The sequence below is a fragment of the Penicillium canariense genome (assembly GCF_028826845.1).
Source record: "Penicillium canariense strain IBT 26290 chromosome Unknown utg000001l_segment0_segment0, whole genome shotgun sequence".
Classification (NCBI taxonomy): domain Eukaryota; kingdom Fungi; phylum Ascomycota; class Eurotiomycetes; order Eurotiales; family Aspergillaceae; genus Penicillium; species Penicillium canariense.
In genome coordinates this window covers 2,097,678-2,110,807 of record NW_026622728.1, presented here as the reverse complement: position 1 = coordinate 2,110,807, position 13,130 = coordinate 2,097,678, and the positions used below count along the sequence as shown (strand labels likewise).

At 53.5% G+C, this 13,130-nt stretch overlaps 4 protein-coding genes across 4 annotated transcripts; 1 reads left to right on the top strand and 3 right to left on the bottom strand.

The window, feature by feature from the left end:
• Window positions 1-19: 19 nt before the first annotated feature.
• Window positions 20-1,258, bottom strand: N7482_000730 (adaptor protein NBP2; the record flags this gene model as incomplete). Its single annotated transcript, XM_056682855.1, has 1 exon — window positions 20-1,258. One exon carries the CDS (start codon window positions 1,256-1,258, stop codon window positions 20-22), a length of 1,239 nt encoding a protein of 412 aa, XP_056546461.1.
• Window positions 1,259-2,516: 1,258 nt separating this feature from the next.
• N7482_000729 (uncharacterized protein) lies at window positions 2,517-3,725 on the bottom strand (the record flags this gene model as incomplete). Its single annotated transcript, XM_056682854.1, has 1 exon — window positions 2,517-3,725. One exon carries the CDS (start codon window positions 3,723-3,725, stop codon window positions 2,517-2,519), a length of 1,209 nt encoding a protein of 402 aa, XP_056546460.1.
• Window positions 3,726-6,584: 2,859 nt separating this feature from the next.
• hmg1 (HMG-CoA reductase) lies at window positions 6,585-10,094 on the top strand (the record flags this gene model as incomplete). Its single annotated transcript, XM_056682853.1, has 3 exons — window positions 6,585-6,920; window positions 6,980-9,696; window positions 9,758-10,094. The coding sequence occupies 3 exons, from the start codon at window positions 6,585-6,587 to the stop codon at window positions 10,092-10,094; spliced, it is 3,390 nt and encodes a 1,129-aa protein (XP_056546459.1).
• Window positions 10,095-10,565: 471 nt separating this feature from the next.
• Window positions 10,566-11,236, bottom strand: N7482_000727 (uncharacterized protein; the record flags this gene model as incomplete). The annotated part of the gene is made up of 5 exons (XM_056682852.1): window positions 10,566-10,603; window positions 10,664-10,902; window positions 10,954-11,012; window positions 11,079-11,111; window positions 11,174-11,236. The coding sequence occupies 5 exons, from the start codon at window positions 11,234-11,236 to the stop codon at window positions 10,566-10,568; spliced, it is 432 nt and encodes a 143-aa protein (XP_056546458.1).
• Between the last annotated feature and the right edge of the window lie 1,894 nt (window positions 11,237-13,130).

Sequence of the window (13,130 nt, the reverse complement as noted above, 5' to 3'; positions counted from 1 at the left end):
ATGCATCTTGCCAGGGTCGTCAAGTCTTTGTCATCAGGCTGGACCGGTTGCCAGCGTCTCCGGTAGTCTTTCCATTTCCTGACGTGGAGTGAGATTCACCTGTACCTTCGACGGCGATAGACACGGGCGTGTCGCCATTCGGGCCCTTGTGATTTTGCTGGGTAGGGGTTGAAGCATGTTCATCGTCGGTCATCTCCATGCTGGCTGATACGCTGTTCTCTGTGACATCTGGATTGGGCTCCTCGCTCAATGAGGTGAGCCCACCTTCAATGTCTCGGATGAGCCGAACAAATTCCTCTGGGACCAGACCGTTTTCTCCTGTCTTCGGATCCTCGGCGACTAACCAGCCTTGGCCGTGTCGGTATGAAACATAGATCACTTGGCCCTCCGTGAGAGGGAGCTCGTTTTCGTGCTCACGCACGAAGTCGAAGAGTGCGACGGCCTTTCCATGCATTTCCTCGTCCGGGCAGCCAACAGCAAACTGATAATCGTTCGAGTAGCGGTCTCCGCGCGTGTAGTCATCCTCTGACTCGAAGCCAGTTTCCTGCGCGTAGCCTTGCTGGCCGGCATATGCTACCGAGTATCGACCTTCATTTGCCGGGTATGTAATGTATTCCCCACCAGGACCATCCTCCATTTCACCACCGCCGTTGACATAGTAGGTCTCACTGCCGTCAGGGTTCAGGCCGACAAATGTACCGCGCTCGACATTTCCAGCTACCAGCATGCCGTTCTCGTCTACCATGCCGTTCAAATCATTTCCAGTGCTCTTCTTGCGCTGGCGCGACGAGGTCACCACCGGACTGTGCAGGTCTTCATCTTCACTGTATGGGGGCCCATCACCAAATGACATGGCCGGCAATTGCTGATGGCCTTGGCTGGTCTCGGCGCTCCAACCACCAGTGGTCCACGGGGCCTTCGCAGTGTCCCAAGATGTTGGTGGATCGGACAAGCGGCGGTACTCGCTGGCTGGGGTCGACACGCCCGAGGCGTGCGGTGGAGGGGGCCCATAGTGCAACGGATGAATCGACGGGTAGGCAAAATCTCGTACTAGGGTGTACGTGAGGCTGGAATGGAAGATGGGAAACACATGGGAGCCAGGCCGTGACCGGTTCTGGGAAGCGAAGGAGATATTCGAGTATGTGGAGAGCCGATCCTTTGCGCTCGGAGATGGCTTAACTGTGCTGTCCGTCAAAATAGGCGGGAGAACTTGCAGGTTGTTCCCCGAGAGGATATTTGGCGATGCCGGGGAGGTCATTCTGGGCAGGCCGGGATAATCTCAAGCGTGGGGGTGTTTTGACGATAGGAAAAAGGGCGCTCGGGGCTCAGCAAGGGGTGTTCATCGGTCGCGTTCACTGGAATCTATTTTTGCATTGCGATATGGTGGCGCCGACGAGATCCCACTTGCGATTGAATGCCACGGGCACTTCAAATCAATCAGACGACAGGCCGACAGGTCTCGTGCACAAATCACGGCAGAGATGCCAAACTGCTTCCCAATCACAATTCAAAACGGGCCAGACAAAACGGGCCGAGTCGTTCGTATCACTCAGCGCTAATCGAGGTGGACGAGGATCCCTCCGACGGGAAGGGATCGGGAATCGGCAAAAGCGAGGAGGGGAAGGGTAGTGCGTATGGGAGGGCCGACCCTTTGGGGAGGGGGAGAACGCCGAATCGTGCACGGATGCAGGGAAATGTAAAGAACGGACCCCAGGAGAGAATGAACGGGGATTCGAGAGAGTGACGGAAGGGTTCGTCAAGCGCGGAGGGAGTGTATCAAGCCCAGGATGCGCTGGGGACGGAACGTCGTTGTTCCAGGCGTTGTCCCGCAGGCCGAAGGCAAATGCTAAATATAGCAGAAACTGCACGGCCAGTGTCAGATATAAATGCGAACCGGCCTCAGCGCTTATGCGGAGAATAGTGAAAGTGAGGTTGTCGGGGGAGGGGAGGTGGTGAATCACCGGGCTGGTCGCATTTGCAGGATATGGACCAGGGGCTTCGGACCCTTTTGTCCTGGAAGGAGATGGAGGGCCGAAGATGGGGCATTGGGGATGATTGGGGCATACCTTGGTTTCTAGTGGTCCCTCAGGGTAAATGATCAGCGCGGGCAGGTCGTGGAAGGGTTCTCGGCAGGAACAGCAAGGGGTATGCCGAGACACAACCAACACACCAACAGGTGAGATTGAAGCAGAGCAGAGCAGAGCAAAGAAAGCAGATCCTCTCGCGACGCTTGGAGAGGCCTCCTGTGTGAATTGAAGCTTCGCGGGGCTTAGGTCAGCGTCACGTGCTAGCGCGTTTCAGATCGCGGGCTTAGCCGTTTTGGGCGTTGGTGGCGGCCGTACTTTGATTACATTTTCGGAGCAGCACGAAGACCATGTTCTCGATTGGGAAAAGAATACGGACACTGGGAGTTTTTGCTGTTTATGTTTATGGATATCCAATGATGTATGTTCTAGTGTGTGTGGTTATCGTTCAAATCTATGTGGCATGTATTTCCATGGACCCCAACTCATCCTTCATCCCCCTCTGTATGCCCTCTTCTGCCGTCCTGCACTCATAGTTCCGGTCGATCGACACCCACCCACGGTGACGGTCTTCTCAGTCGTCTTCCAAGCGGTCACGGTAACCACCTGAACCTCCACCGTCGATGTAATCGTCAATGTGGATGTTGATTTGGGGTGGGATAGTGGAGACGGAAGCGCAGTTGTCTCTGCTGCTGCCGGGGCATCGTCGAGATCGGCAAACTCCGACGGGATGGCAGCACTGTTGAGATCCTGGCCGACGGCATACCCGTCCTCATCCTCTATCTCCTTCTGGGACACGGACGTGCCCACCACATCCACGTCCATACACGTCGTGTAGATCTCTTGCTTCCCCTGTGGGTATGTTGGATCGACACCCGGGGCAGTGGGCCAGTCCCACACCCAGTAGAGCGTATACAACTTCCCAGATGGGGCGGTCGATGGCAGCCGGATATCCTGTTGGCACCACATATCCGCGCCCATCAGTTGGTTGGCCTGGTGCGGATACTCCTCCTGACGCGATTCCGAGATGTTGCCGCTGTTGATCTGGTAGCAACGGCCGTCATCGAAGTTCTGCTGGGACAGCAGCACGCCTCGCCCATCGCCCCCGGTGCCATTGCTGTTCCAGACACCGTGGACGTCCAAAAGCTTTTCGCCGGTTTTGGGTTGTGTGGTTCCATACACGTAGATCGTTCCTCGGTTCTTTGGTTTCCCAGGCTGATTCCAGGGCAGTGTAACATGTCCGTTCTCTTGGTAGCGGAGTGCAACCGCAGCGCCAGCGCTGGCTTGCAAACGGGGGCTTCCATCCGTCTGGTTTGGGGTCTGTTGGGTGCTCTTGCACAGCTTGTCGGTGGGCAAGATCAGCGTCACATTTGCCCGACTGCTGGGTGGAAGTAAGTAGGTCATTGTGGTATCGCTGAATCCGGAGGTGCTGCGAAGGTAGTTTCCTCGCGCATACCCCGGAGTGCCCACGAAAGTCCCATTTGGGGCGATGACAGTGAGCTGCTCAACCCAGGAATGGGCACTGGAGGATGCGACGAATGCGAAGAGTGCCTGGAGCGTTCTTCGCCGCATGGTTTTTCGAGCCTCCACGTCTTGTTTGGTGGAAAGATGATGATCACTGGCTCGCGGTGCAATTCCGTAGATGATGTTCTTTGATGAAAAGCGTGTGGTTGAGGAGGACACGGCCACTATCTCCGGCATGCAAAGCAATTTATGTATATTCAGCAAAGGAGGGGGGGGGGGGGGGGGGTGAGATGCTGCTTTGGGTAGAGTGAAGGGCCTGATGCCTATTTTAGAGAGAAGATGGAATGAAAAAGACACAAGGAACAGAAAGGAAACTCTAGCTATTCACACCAAACCTGCCCATAACTAGACAACAAGGCAGTGATCAAAAGGATTGTTTCAAGGCACTCTCATCCCAAGGCACCAGACCACTCGAGAAGAAAAACACAATGAAGACAAAGAAGGTCCGACATGACCAGGGAACGTGTGTTGCACATATAGGAGGGACGGGCACTGAGAGAGCCACCGTCGCGTATAACTGGAGAGGCAAACAAAGCAGGCTCAACCCTGAAGCGGGACTCGACGTCAGAGTTGAAACGATCCATACCCGGCGGCAGGCTGTCATGCGAGCCTAAAGTCCTTCACTGCCGGAGGGCGGCAGCCTAATGAAGAATGGTTGGATGAGATGGTTGCGAAGGCGACGGGAGGCTGCTTTCGATGGGGGTGGGACGGAGATATTTTTATGTCCTGAGACACGATCCCGCAACCTCCTGGCGCTTGGAGAGTGTATGGCTGTAGCTGCAGCTTTGGAGATCACCCGTGGTCGGGAGAGGTCTGCAAGTGTTGCATCTCTGCAGGGAATTGAGCGCAGCGGCTACTGCCATTGGCCGAGCGAAGGAGGCTCCCTTAGCGCCTGGCCCTCTCAGGGCGGGATTCTGCAACGGCTCATGTTCGGCGTCTCACGGCAATGAGGCCCAGGGATGTCAACCAGTAGCAGACCTTATCGTCCAGGCTTCAAGTTTGGGGGAGGGGGTTGGCATCGAGCCTCATCCGGCCTGCGCGGTGCCTTGACATGCACGTTTCTGCAGCCCTCTCCTCTTCTCTTCAGCCGCCTTCCTCGGGATCTAACTGGATCTACCATCAGAGTTCATTAGTGTTTGTCCTGTTCTGCTTTAGCATGCTGAGAGAGACCCACTGTTTTTCTGCCGTTAGAATTCCTCAGAATTAATTTGCATAGGATGTCCGTGATGTAGTGTGCCCGGCTTGGTATCTAATAGCCTGCGCCCTTTGATAAGGAAGGACTAGGTAAAGGATAGAGGATGACGCGGAAGCGTGGTTGAACTTATTGGTAAAGTAAGCAGTGTACAGATAGCGAACTAATAAAAGGAGGTGGTAAAATCAATCGCGTAGGCGGGAAGTACCACAGTGCACATCCTCATGCACGGCCACGCTTCTTTGCTCGTAGTTTCACTGGCCCGGGCTCGTCTGTTCGAGAAGATTGATTCTTTGACATGATTTCTCTAGACAATACGATGTTGTATCCGCCCCCATCCCACCACAGCCGACAGCCGATACGAAGTTACACCGCGACCGGGTTTTAAAGAACTACGTCCCATTGTGGATAAAATCCGCGGGGCGGAGACGAGACGAAGAATGATTTGACCTTGAGTTATCTGATTTTGATCTGATGTCTCCGACAGCTCCACTGAGTGGGTTTTCCATCTGGACTGTCCAACGAGCCGAGAGAACCGACTGTTCGGCCTGCGGAATGGGTCTTCAGTCTTCCGTCTTCTTGTGGAGTTTCCCTTTCAGAGGGAGGGTTTGGGAAATACAGTAGAGTGGGATCTCGCTGAGGTGGACCGCGCTGACGTGGACCCGGAAGCGATGCCCGCGCATTGAATTCAGGCAAAGCCCTGGAAGCCCAAGTGGAGCCTGTGCTGATCGACTGCAGGATTCGAAGTCACACCCACAGTAGTTCTTGCATTTCTGCAATATTCTTCTGCAGGAGCAGACCGATATCTTGCAGATGCGACGAAAGCGATACAGAAGAACCCGAATCCCCGGCAAAGTAAATTTCGGGGAACACCGGCTGAATGATTGTTAGGCCGCCACGTCTGGGGCCGATTGGGGTCGGTTGAGCAGGGGCCTGCGCCACCGGCGGGCCGGCAATCGAAGTTCGAAGTCCAAGTACAAGCGGGCCAGCCAAAAGTCGCGAGGTTGCGAAAAAAAAAAAAAGGGGACGCGAGCGTCGCTACCGCCTCAACGTTTCTCTTCTATACCAAATCGTCTCCGCAAAGAAAATCCAATGTAACTGCTAGTGAAAGTGACAGCCGAGAAAAGAAGGGGCGGCAAGGGGTTTACGAAATAATTCAGCCCAATTCCAACATCTCTCCCGTAGTGTGCATGGTACCATGTCTAGTTCGTCCAGCTTGTCATCCCCCGGTGTTGCGTTGGCTCGGGAATCTTTCTTGCTCGTCGAGTAAACATCCTAGAAAACAGCACTCTCCTTATCTTCTCTATTTCTTTCCTCTTCCCGGGTTTTCTGAGGAATCCTACGTTTCTCCCCACTGGATTGTTGTTGGCGTTGGCGTGTCTTGGCAGACCCGTCGTCGGCGATACTTAATTCCATCGGCGTGGGCCCGATGCTCTGAGTATTTTGCAGCCTTCAGGGGGTCCCCGTACTCTTCCTCCGTTGTACCGCGACACCGCTCCAATTGCCTGGACGGTTTGTTCTTGGTTCTTTCTTGTTTCCTGCTGTTCTGTTGGTATGCACTGTCGCACCCCCTATGACCCCCCTTGGGTCGCTCGCTGACCAAGGAAATACAGTTCCCACAGGAACTCCCCGTCCCTGAAGAACCCGTCGGCCTCGTGAGCCACATGCGGCCCTCGATTTAGGACTCAATTCCCTTTCGAGATCTCCTACCTTCCGTCAATTTTGGTCGAAACGAAGAGCACCACGGCGGTGATACTCGCAGGCTTTGGTCCCTGCGGACCGTCTTAATTCCCCAACGCCTTCAACAGACGTCTACACCGCTCCCTCCTCCACGCCCCGTCACAATGGCGACCTCATTAATCTCCAAGAGATTGCGCTCCACAGAAGCTGATCGGGACACAGAGCCAAGTTGGATTCGCCGTCAGGTCACTTCTGTCCTCGAATGCATCTCTCGCCGTGCCTGTGTGCACCCCATCCACACCATCGTAGTGATTGCGCTGCTCGCCAGCACCACCTACGTCGGCCTGCTCGAAGGTAGCCTGCTGGACGTTGCGCGCAATCCTCGCGATGTTGCAGGCCAAGTGGATATCCATACTCTACTCCAGGGCAGCCGGAATCTACGCCTCGGCGAGTCAACCTCGTGGAAGTGGCAGGCGGAGGATTCCTGGGTGGACTCGACGGTAAGCATTTCGACGACGTTCGCGAAAAAGAACCCCCGACTCTAACAAGTCTCCCACAGATTGACGAGCCCGCCGTGCATCATCTGGCTCTGGCGACCTTCATCTTCCCCGATTCCACCTCTAAGTCGGCCTCGACTGCCCCAGCGGCCGACGATGTCCCGGTCCCTGCCAATGTCTCCGCTCACTTGGTTCCGCATACTCCGAACTTGTTCTCGCCTTTCTCCCATGACTCCGCTCTCGCGTACGCGGTGCCTTTTGACCAGGTCCCTGAATTCTTGAGGGCCGTGCAAGAGATTCCTGACCTGTCTGCGGAGGAGGACGAAGAAGAGTCGAAGAAATGGATCATGAAGGCCGCTCGTGGTGCCGTTGGCTCCCGTACGGCTCTCAAGCTGTGGCTGGCGGATGCCTGGAGTTCCTTGGTGGATCTTATCAAGCATGCCGAGACCATTGACATTGTCATCATGGCCCTGGGTTACATTTCGATGCACCTGAGCTTCGTTTCCCTCTTCTTCTCCATGCGCCGCCTGGGTTCGAACTTCTGGTTGGCTGCTACGGTGCTCTTCTCGGGATCTTTTGCTTTCCTGTTTGGTCTCTTGACGACCACGAAGCTTGGTGTGCCGATCAATCTTGTTCTGCTCTCCGAGGGTCTTCCCTTCCTGGTTGTGACCATTGGCTTCGAGAAACCTATCATGTTCACCCGCGCTGTTCTCAACGCTTCCGTGGACAACCGCCGCCCCCGCCCCGGTGCCGCTGCCCGTCCCCTGACTTCGAGCCCTCCTGGTTCAATTCAGGACTCGATTTCGACGGCTATCAAGGCGCAGGGCTTTGAGATCGTCCAGCACTACTGCATTGAGATAGGCCTGTTGGCTATGGGTGCTGCCTCTGGTGTCCAGGGTGGCCTTCAGCAGTTCTGCTTCCTCGCGGCCTGGATCTTGTTCTTCGATTGTGTCCTTCTCTTCACCTTCTATACCACGATTCTTTGCATCAAGCTTGAGATCACTCGCATCAAGCGTCATGTTGCCCTGCGCAAGGCTCTGGAAGAGGACGGCATTACCCACAGTGTTGCCGAGAGTGTCGCCTCGAACAATGACTGGCCCGCCGCTGGTTCGGACAGCAGCGAAGCTGACACCAGCATCTTTGGACGCAAGATCAAGTCCAGCAGTGTGCGCCGTTTTAAGATCCTCATGGTTGGTGGCCTCATCCTGATCAATGTCGTGAACTTGTCCGCCATTCCCTTCCGGAATACCGGTAATGGCGCCCTGATTGCCCGCTGGTCCAATGTGATGGCTCCTACTCCCATTGATCCCTTCAAGGTGGCAGAGAATGGTCTGGATGCTGTCTACGTGGCCGCCAAAAGCCAGAAGCAGGAGACCATGGTGACGATTATTCCGCCCGTCAAGTACAAGCTGGAGTACCCTTCTATTCATTACGCAGCAAATGAGGACACCGGCTCATTCGACATTGAATATTCGGATCAATTCCTGGATGCGGTTGGTGGCAAGGTCCTCGAGAGCTTGCTCAAGAGCGTGGAGGACCCTTTCATCAGCAAGTGGATTATTGCTGCTCTGACTCTGAGCATCATTCTCAATGGTTATCTCTTCAATGCTGCCCGCTGGAGTATTAAGGAGCCCGAGCCCGTTCCCACTGCTCCTAAGGAGCCCGTTGCGCCAAAGGTCTACCCCAAGTTCGAGCCCAACGAGGAAGAGTCCAGCCGGACCCCCGAGCAATGCGAGCTTATGCTCAAGGAAAAGCGCGCTCCCTTCTTGAAGGATGAGGAGTTGATTGCTCTGTCTCTGAAAGGCAAGCTTCCTGGTTATGCTCTGGAGAAGACCATGGAGAACGAGGACTTGATGAGCCGTGTGGATGCCTTCACTCGTGCCGTTAAGATCCGTCGCGCCGTGGTCGCTCGGACCCCCGCCACCTCTGCCACCACCAACTCGCTGGAGGCCTCCAAGCTTCCTTTCAAGGACTACAACTACGGTCTGGTCCACGGCGCTTGCTGTGAGAATGTCATTGGTTACTTACCCCTCCCTCTTGGTGTTGCTGGCCCGTTGAACATTGATGGTCAGAGCTATTTCATCCCCATGGCTACTACTGAAGGTGTCTTGGTTGCCAGTACCAGCCGAGGCTCCAAGGCTATCAACGCCGGCGGTGGTGCGGTCACAGTCCTGACTGGCGATGGTATGACCCGTGGTCCTTGTGTTACTTTCCCCACCCTGGCGCGGGCTGCCGCTGCCAAGGTCTGGATCGACTCGGAAGAGGGCAAGAGTATTATCACTGCTGCCTTCAACTCTACTAGTCGTTTTGCTCGTCTTCAGAGCCTGAAGACTGCGCTTGCGGGTACCTATCTCTACATTCGCTTCAAGACTACCACTGGTGACGCCATGGGTATGAACATGATTTCCAAGGGCTGCGAGAAGGCTCTGGATGTCATGCACAAAGAGTGTGGCTTCGATGATATGTCTATCATTTCGCTCTCGGGTAACTTCTGTACCGACAAGAAGTCTGCCGCCATCAACTGGACCGATGGCCGTGGCAAGTCGGTTGTTGCTGAGGCTATCATTCCCGGTGACGTTGTCAAGAGTGTCCTCAAGAGCGATGTCGACGCTCTGGTGGAGCTGAACGTCAGTAAGAACCTAATCGGTTCCGCCATGGCAGGCAGCTTGGGAGGTTTCAACGCTCACGCTTCCAACATCGTTTCTGCCATCTTCCTCGCCACTGGTCAGGACCCCGCCCAGAACGTCGAGAGCAGCAGCTGTATCACGACTATGAGAAAGTAAGTTTCACTGGCGTGAATTTATGCCCTTTTGACTGGCAATGCTAATAGTCTGAAACAGCCGCAATGGTGATCTCCAGATCGCTGTCTCGATGCCCTCTATCGAGGTGGGCACCATTGGCGGTGGTACCATTCTTGAAGCGCAATCGGCCATGCTGGACATGCTCGGTGTCCGTGGCGCCCACCCCACCACACCCGGTGAGAATGCCCGCCAGCTGTCCCGCATCATTGCGGCCTCCGTCCTGGCTGGTGAGCTCAGCCTGTGCGCCGCACTTGCCGCCGGCCACCTTGTCAAGGCCCACATGGCCCACAACCGCAGCGCGGCGCCTACCCGGTCGTCGACCCCCGTATCCGCTGCCGTGGGTGCCGCCCGTGGCCTGTCCATGACTTCCAAATAAGAAGATACCGCGACCACTTCAATCTGGTCCGCGACAATGAGTCTCTGTATACCGTCTCGCGACCCATGACATCCTCTTGATACCATCTTGATGCAGACTGTTTGGCGAGCATGTCGTCTTGCCTTCTTAATATTCTTGGCCCTGCATCTCAATCCTACTCCCTCACCACTGGCCCTTTTGGACCTACTATATGAGGAGAGACTGGGATCATACCTATGATGGTACTCTGCCAGCGGATCAATCGATCCTTGGCTCCTTCTGACGAAGGGGGTCACTCTAAAGCCGTAACCAGCGGATACGAGCTACGTTCTTGTTCTACTTTCTGTACTTCAGTGTTTCCCGGATAGATATGTCGGCCGCCCATGGCCTATGAAACTTGTTTTTGAGTTTGAAAACCAGCACCTTATTTAATTCATTGCGCTGTAACGACCAATTCTTCAAACAAATTCATAGAAAACATAGAAAACATTCCTACAAAGCACTATTGATAGTGAACCGAAAGTCTTCGGCTGTGTCTCATTGTTAGTCTAGACCTCAGAAGTCTCCGAGAACGGGCTCAGGATCCTTACGCTTTGCTAGTCTCAGCTTGGACATCTCGCGAGGGCCTGCTTCTCCCTCCTCCAGTCCGTTACATTTCTTGCCCTCCTCGGCAGCACGCCATTTCCAGAGAGGGGTGAATTTATCAGGGACTCGCTCCAGTTGATTTTTGACATACTGCAGTTTGTGGTCAGCTTTGTATGCTTGTTGCACTATTGTGATACAAGCACCAACCTTGCCAAGAATGGGAAGAAATCCGAACCCATGGCCACTATCACGATCGAATTAGATAGAACTCCTACGGTGCGTATAGAGTACTTACGAGCCGCCAGTGCAAAGGAACAGCGAGTCGGAGTATCCTGGGACATAATCGATCACAAACTGTGGCGGGTTGGGTTAGTATGCCTTTATTGTCCATTTATGCTGGTCTGCAGAGAGGATACTTACTTCGTTATCGATGCTGTCCGTGTACCAACACAACTTCGATGCATGTTAGCAGAATATTGCGTACCGCAGATGCACTAAGGTATGATTGGACCAACTCGGCTGTCAGTGTACCCGATTTCAGTCAACTCAAGGAACAATCCACCAATAACCCGCTTCATGAGTTGGAGACCGTATAGAGGCAGGGTGTTGATAGGTTCAGGGCTGCATTGTCGAGACACGCCTGAAAAGAGCCATGGCTCTGGTTAGCCTTTGATTGGCGCGCTCTGTATTTGGTGCTCAGTCGGGCAAGCTATATGTTGTCTTGCATTGGATGATCTTGAAGCTTGATAAACTGTTGGGGGAGAAGAGTCAGTTCAAGTTCCTGGAGGCCGACAGGCTTGTGAAAACTCTGCGAGCACGGAATCCAAACTTCAGCCTTCCTTCTCTTACTTGATTCACAGACATATTTTGCATATTTTGCTCGTGCTCGAGTTTACATCCCGGCTTTAATAGATTTACAAAATTTAACGACTGTGTAGGCTCTTCTATGCCTAACTCAACCTTATTTCCGAGCCCCGTATGGATGATACATCCAGCCACTTCCTTGACATCCCTAACATCATTTAAATGCTGCTAACAGTATCTTAGACCCCCGTTGATATTGACGACACTTGCACAGATGAACATACCATTCGTGGCCTTCAGTTAAGCTGGCGGCCGGGGAACGCTATTAATGGTCAGGGCACTATCACCACGGTATTTCTTCGTCCGGCTTGATGAAAAAGAACCCCATGCATTAACTTTGGAGCCAGATGACTGCTGCCGTACATCATTTACAAGTGTACCGTATCAGGTCAAAGATATTGTGAGAGCCAACTTTATCCTGGTATGTATCAGGCGACCCGATTAGAACTAATTTTACTGGACCGCATGCTCAAGTTCCCTCATTGGTGGATGTCCAAAGTCTCCTTGCTGAGTTAGATCAATGGCAGCAGCAAGCACCACGAAAACAAGATTCGTAATCTTTCCCCCAAAAAAACCCTGATAGGGTGCAAGCAAACCATTTCCAGGCCGTCCTTCACCTGATTCGACCAAGGCTTCCAGAACACTGTAGATCCTGATCTAATACAAGTATGCGTCGAAGTTGCAGCTGATGCAAGTGAGATGATTGGCTCGATTCGGGTTCTCAGGTAAGAGAAATTTTACTAATTGTTTGCCAGAGTGGCAAGGTACTGAGTCTCAACCCTTTAGCGTGCTATACTCCGGAGTATGTGCGGAGGACTCTTCCAATTTTGCAGACCAGCCTTGCCTCCGATTCCCTTGCATTCTAGTGTGATGTAGCATCCCAGAAATCGTATTTCTTTCCGAGTCTCTTCTCACCTAAAGGGATCCAAGAAGTCCTACCAGAAGAGTTGTTATGAAATATTTAGAGAAACGGAGTTGGGCCCAGGAAAAGTTTTCCAGACGAAGTAGAAACAATGCTGGGAGACTGTTAGTATTTATTCCGCCAATGTATTTCCAAACAATTGCGCTCTATACTTGTCAGAATAGGAATTCGCTCGTCTCTACTACAGTACTGAACACTTGCCTTAAGGGGTCAAATGATCAGATTAGCATTTGCAAACTGGCCGCTCTCGCCCGCCGTACTTATTGCACTGACTCTAACCCAGAGTTGCCTCTGCCTTGTCCCTGATAGGCTAAGCGCCAACAAGTCATCAACCAATTAACCAACTAGTCACTTAATTGGTCCCGTCAACATTACATGAAATTAATGATTACCACACGATACGCAGGCGGTACCCGGCGAGCCACACCACGCACTAAACACGCTCCAGCCGGCGTTCAACTTGCTTAGTCTGGGGTCTAGACTGTCGTCTCCTGAACGGCGCCCTTAGGGTTTCCCCTTAGTCCCGTCAGTCTCCTGAAAGTGCAATCTCTGGTGGAAAATAGAAATCATCCATCCGTAGAACTATTGGGATGAAACTACCTATATTTTAGGCCATCTACTCGCAGGAGTTCTGCAGCCTGTAGGAGGGGTCCCTGGGCCCTCAGATGTGATCTCAGCCGCTGTGT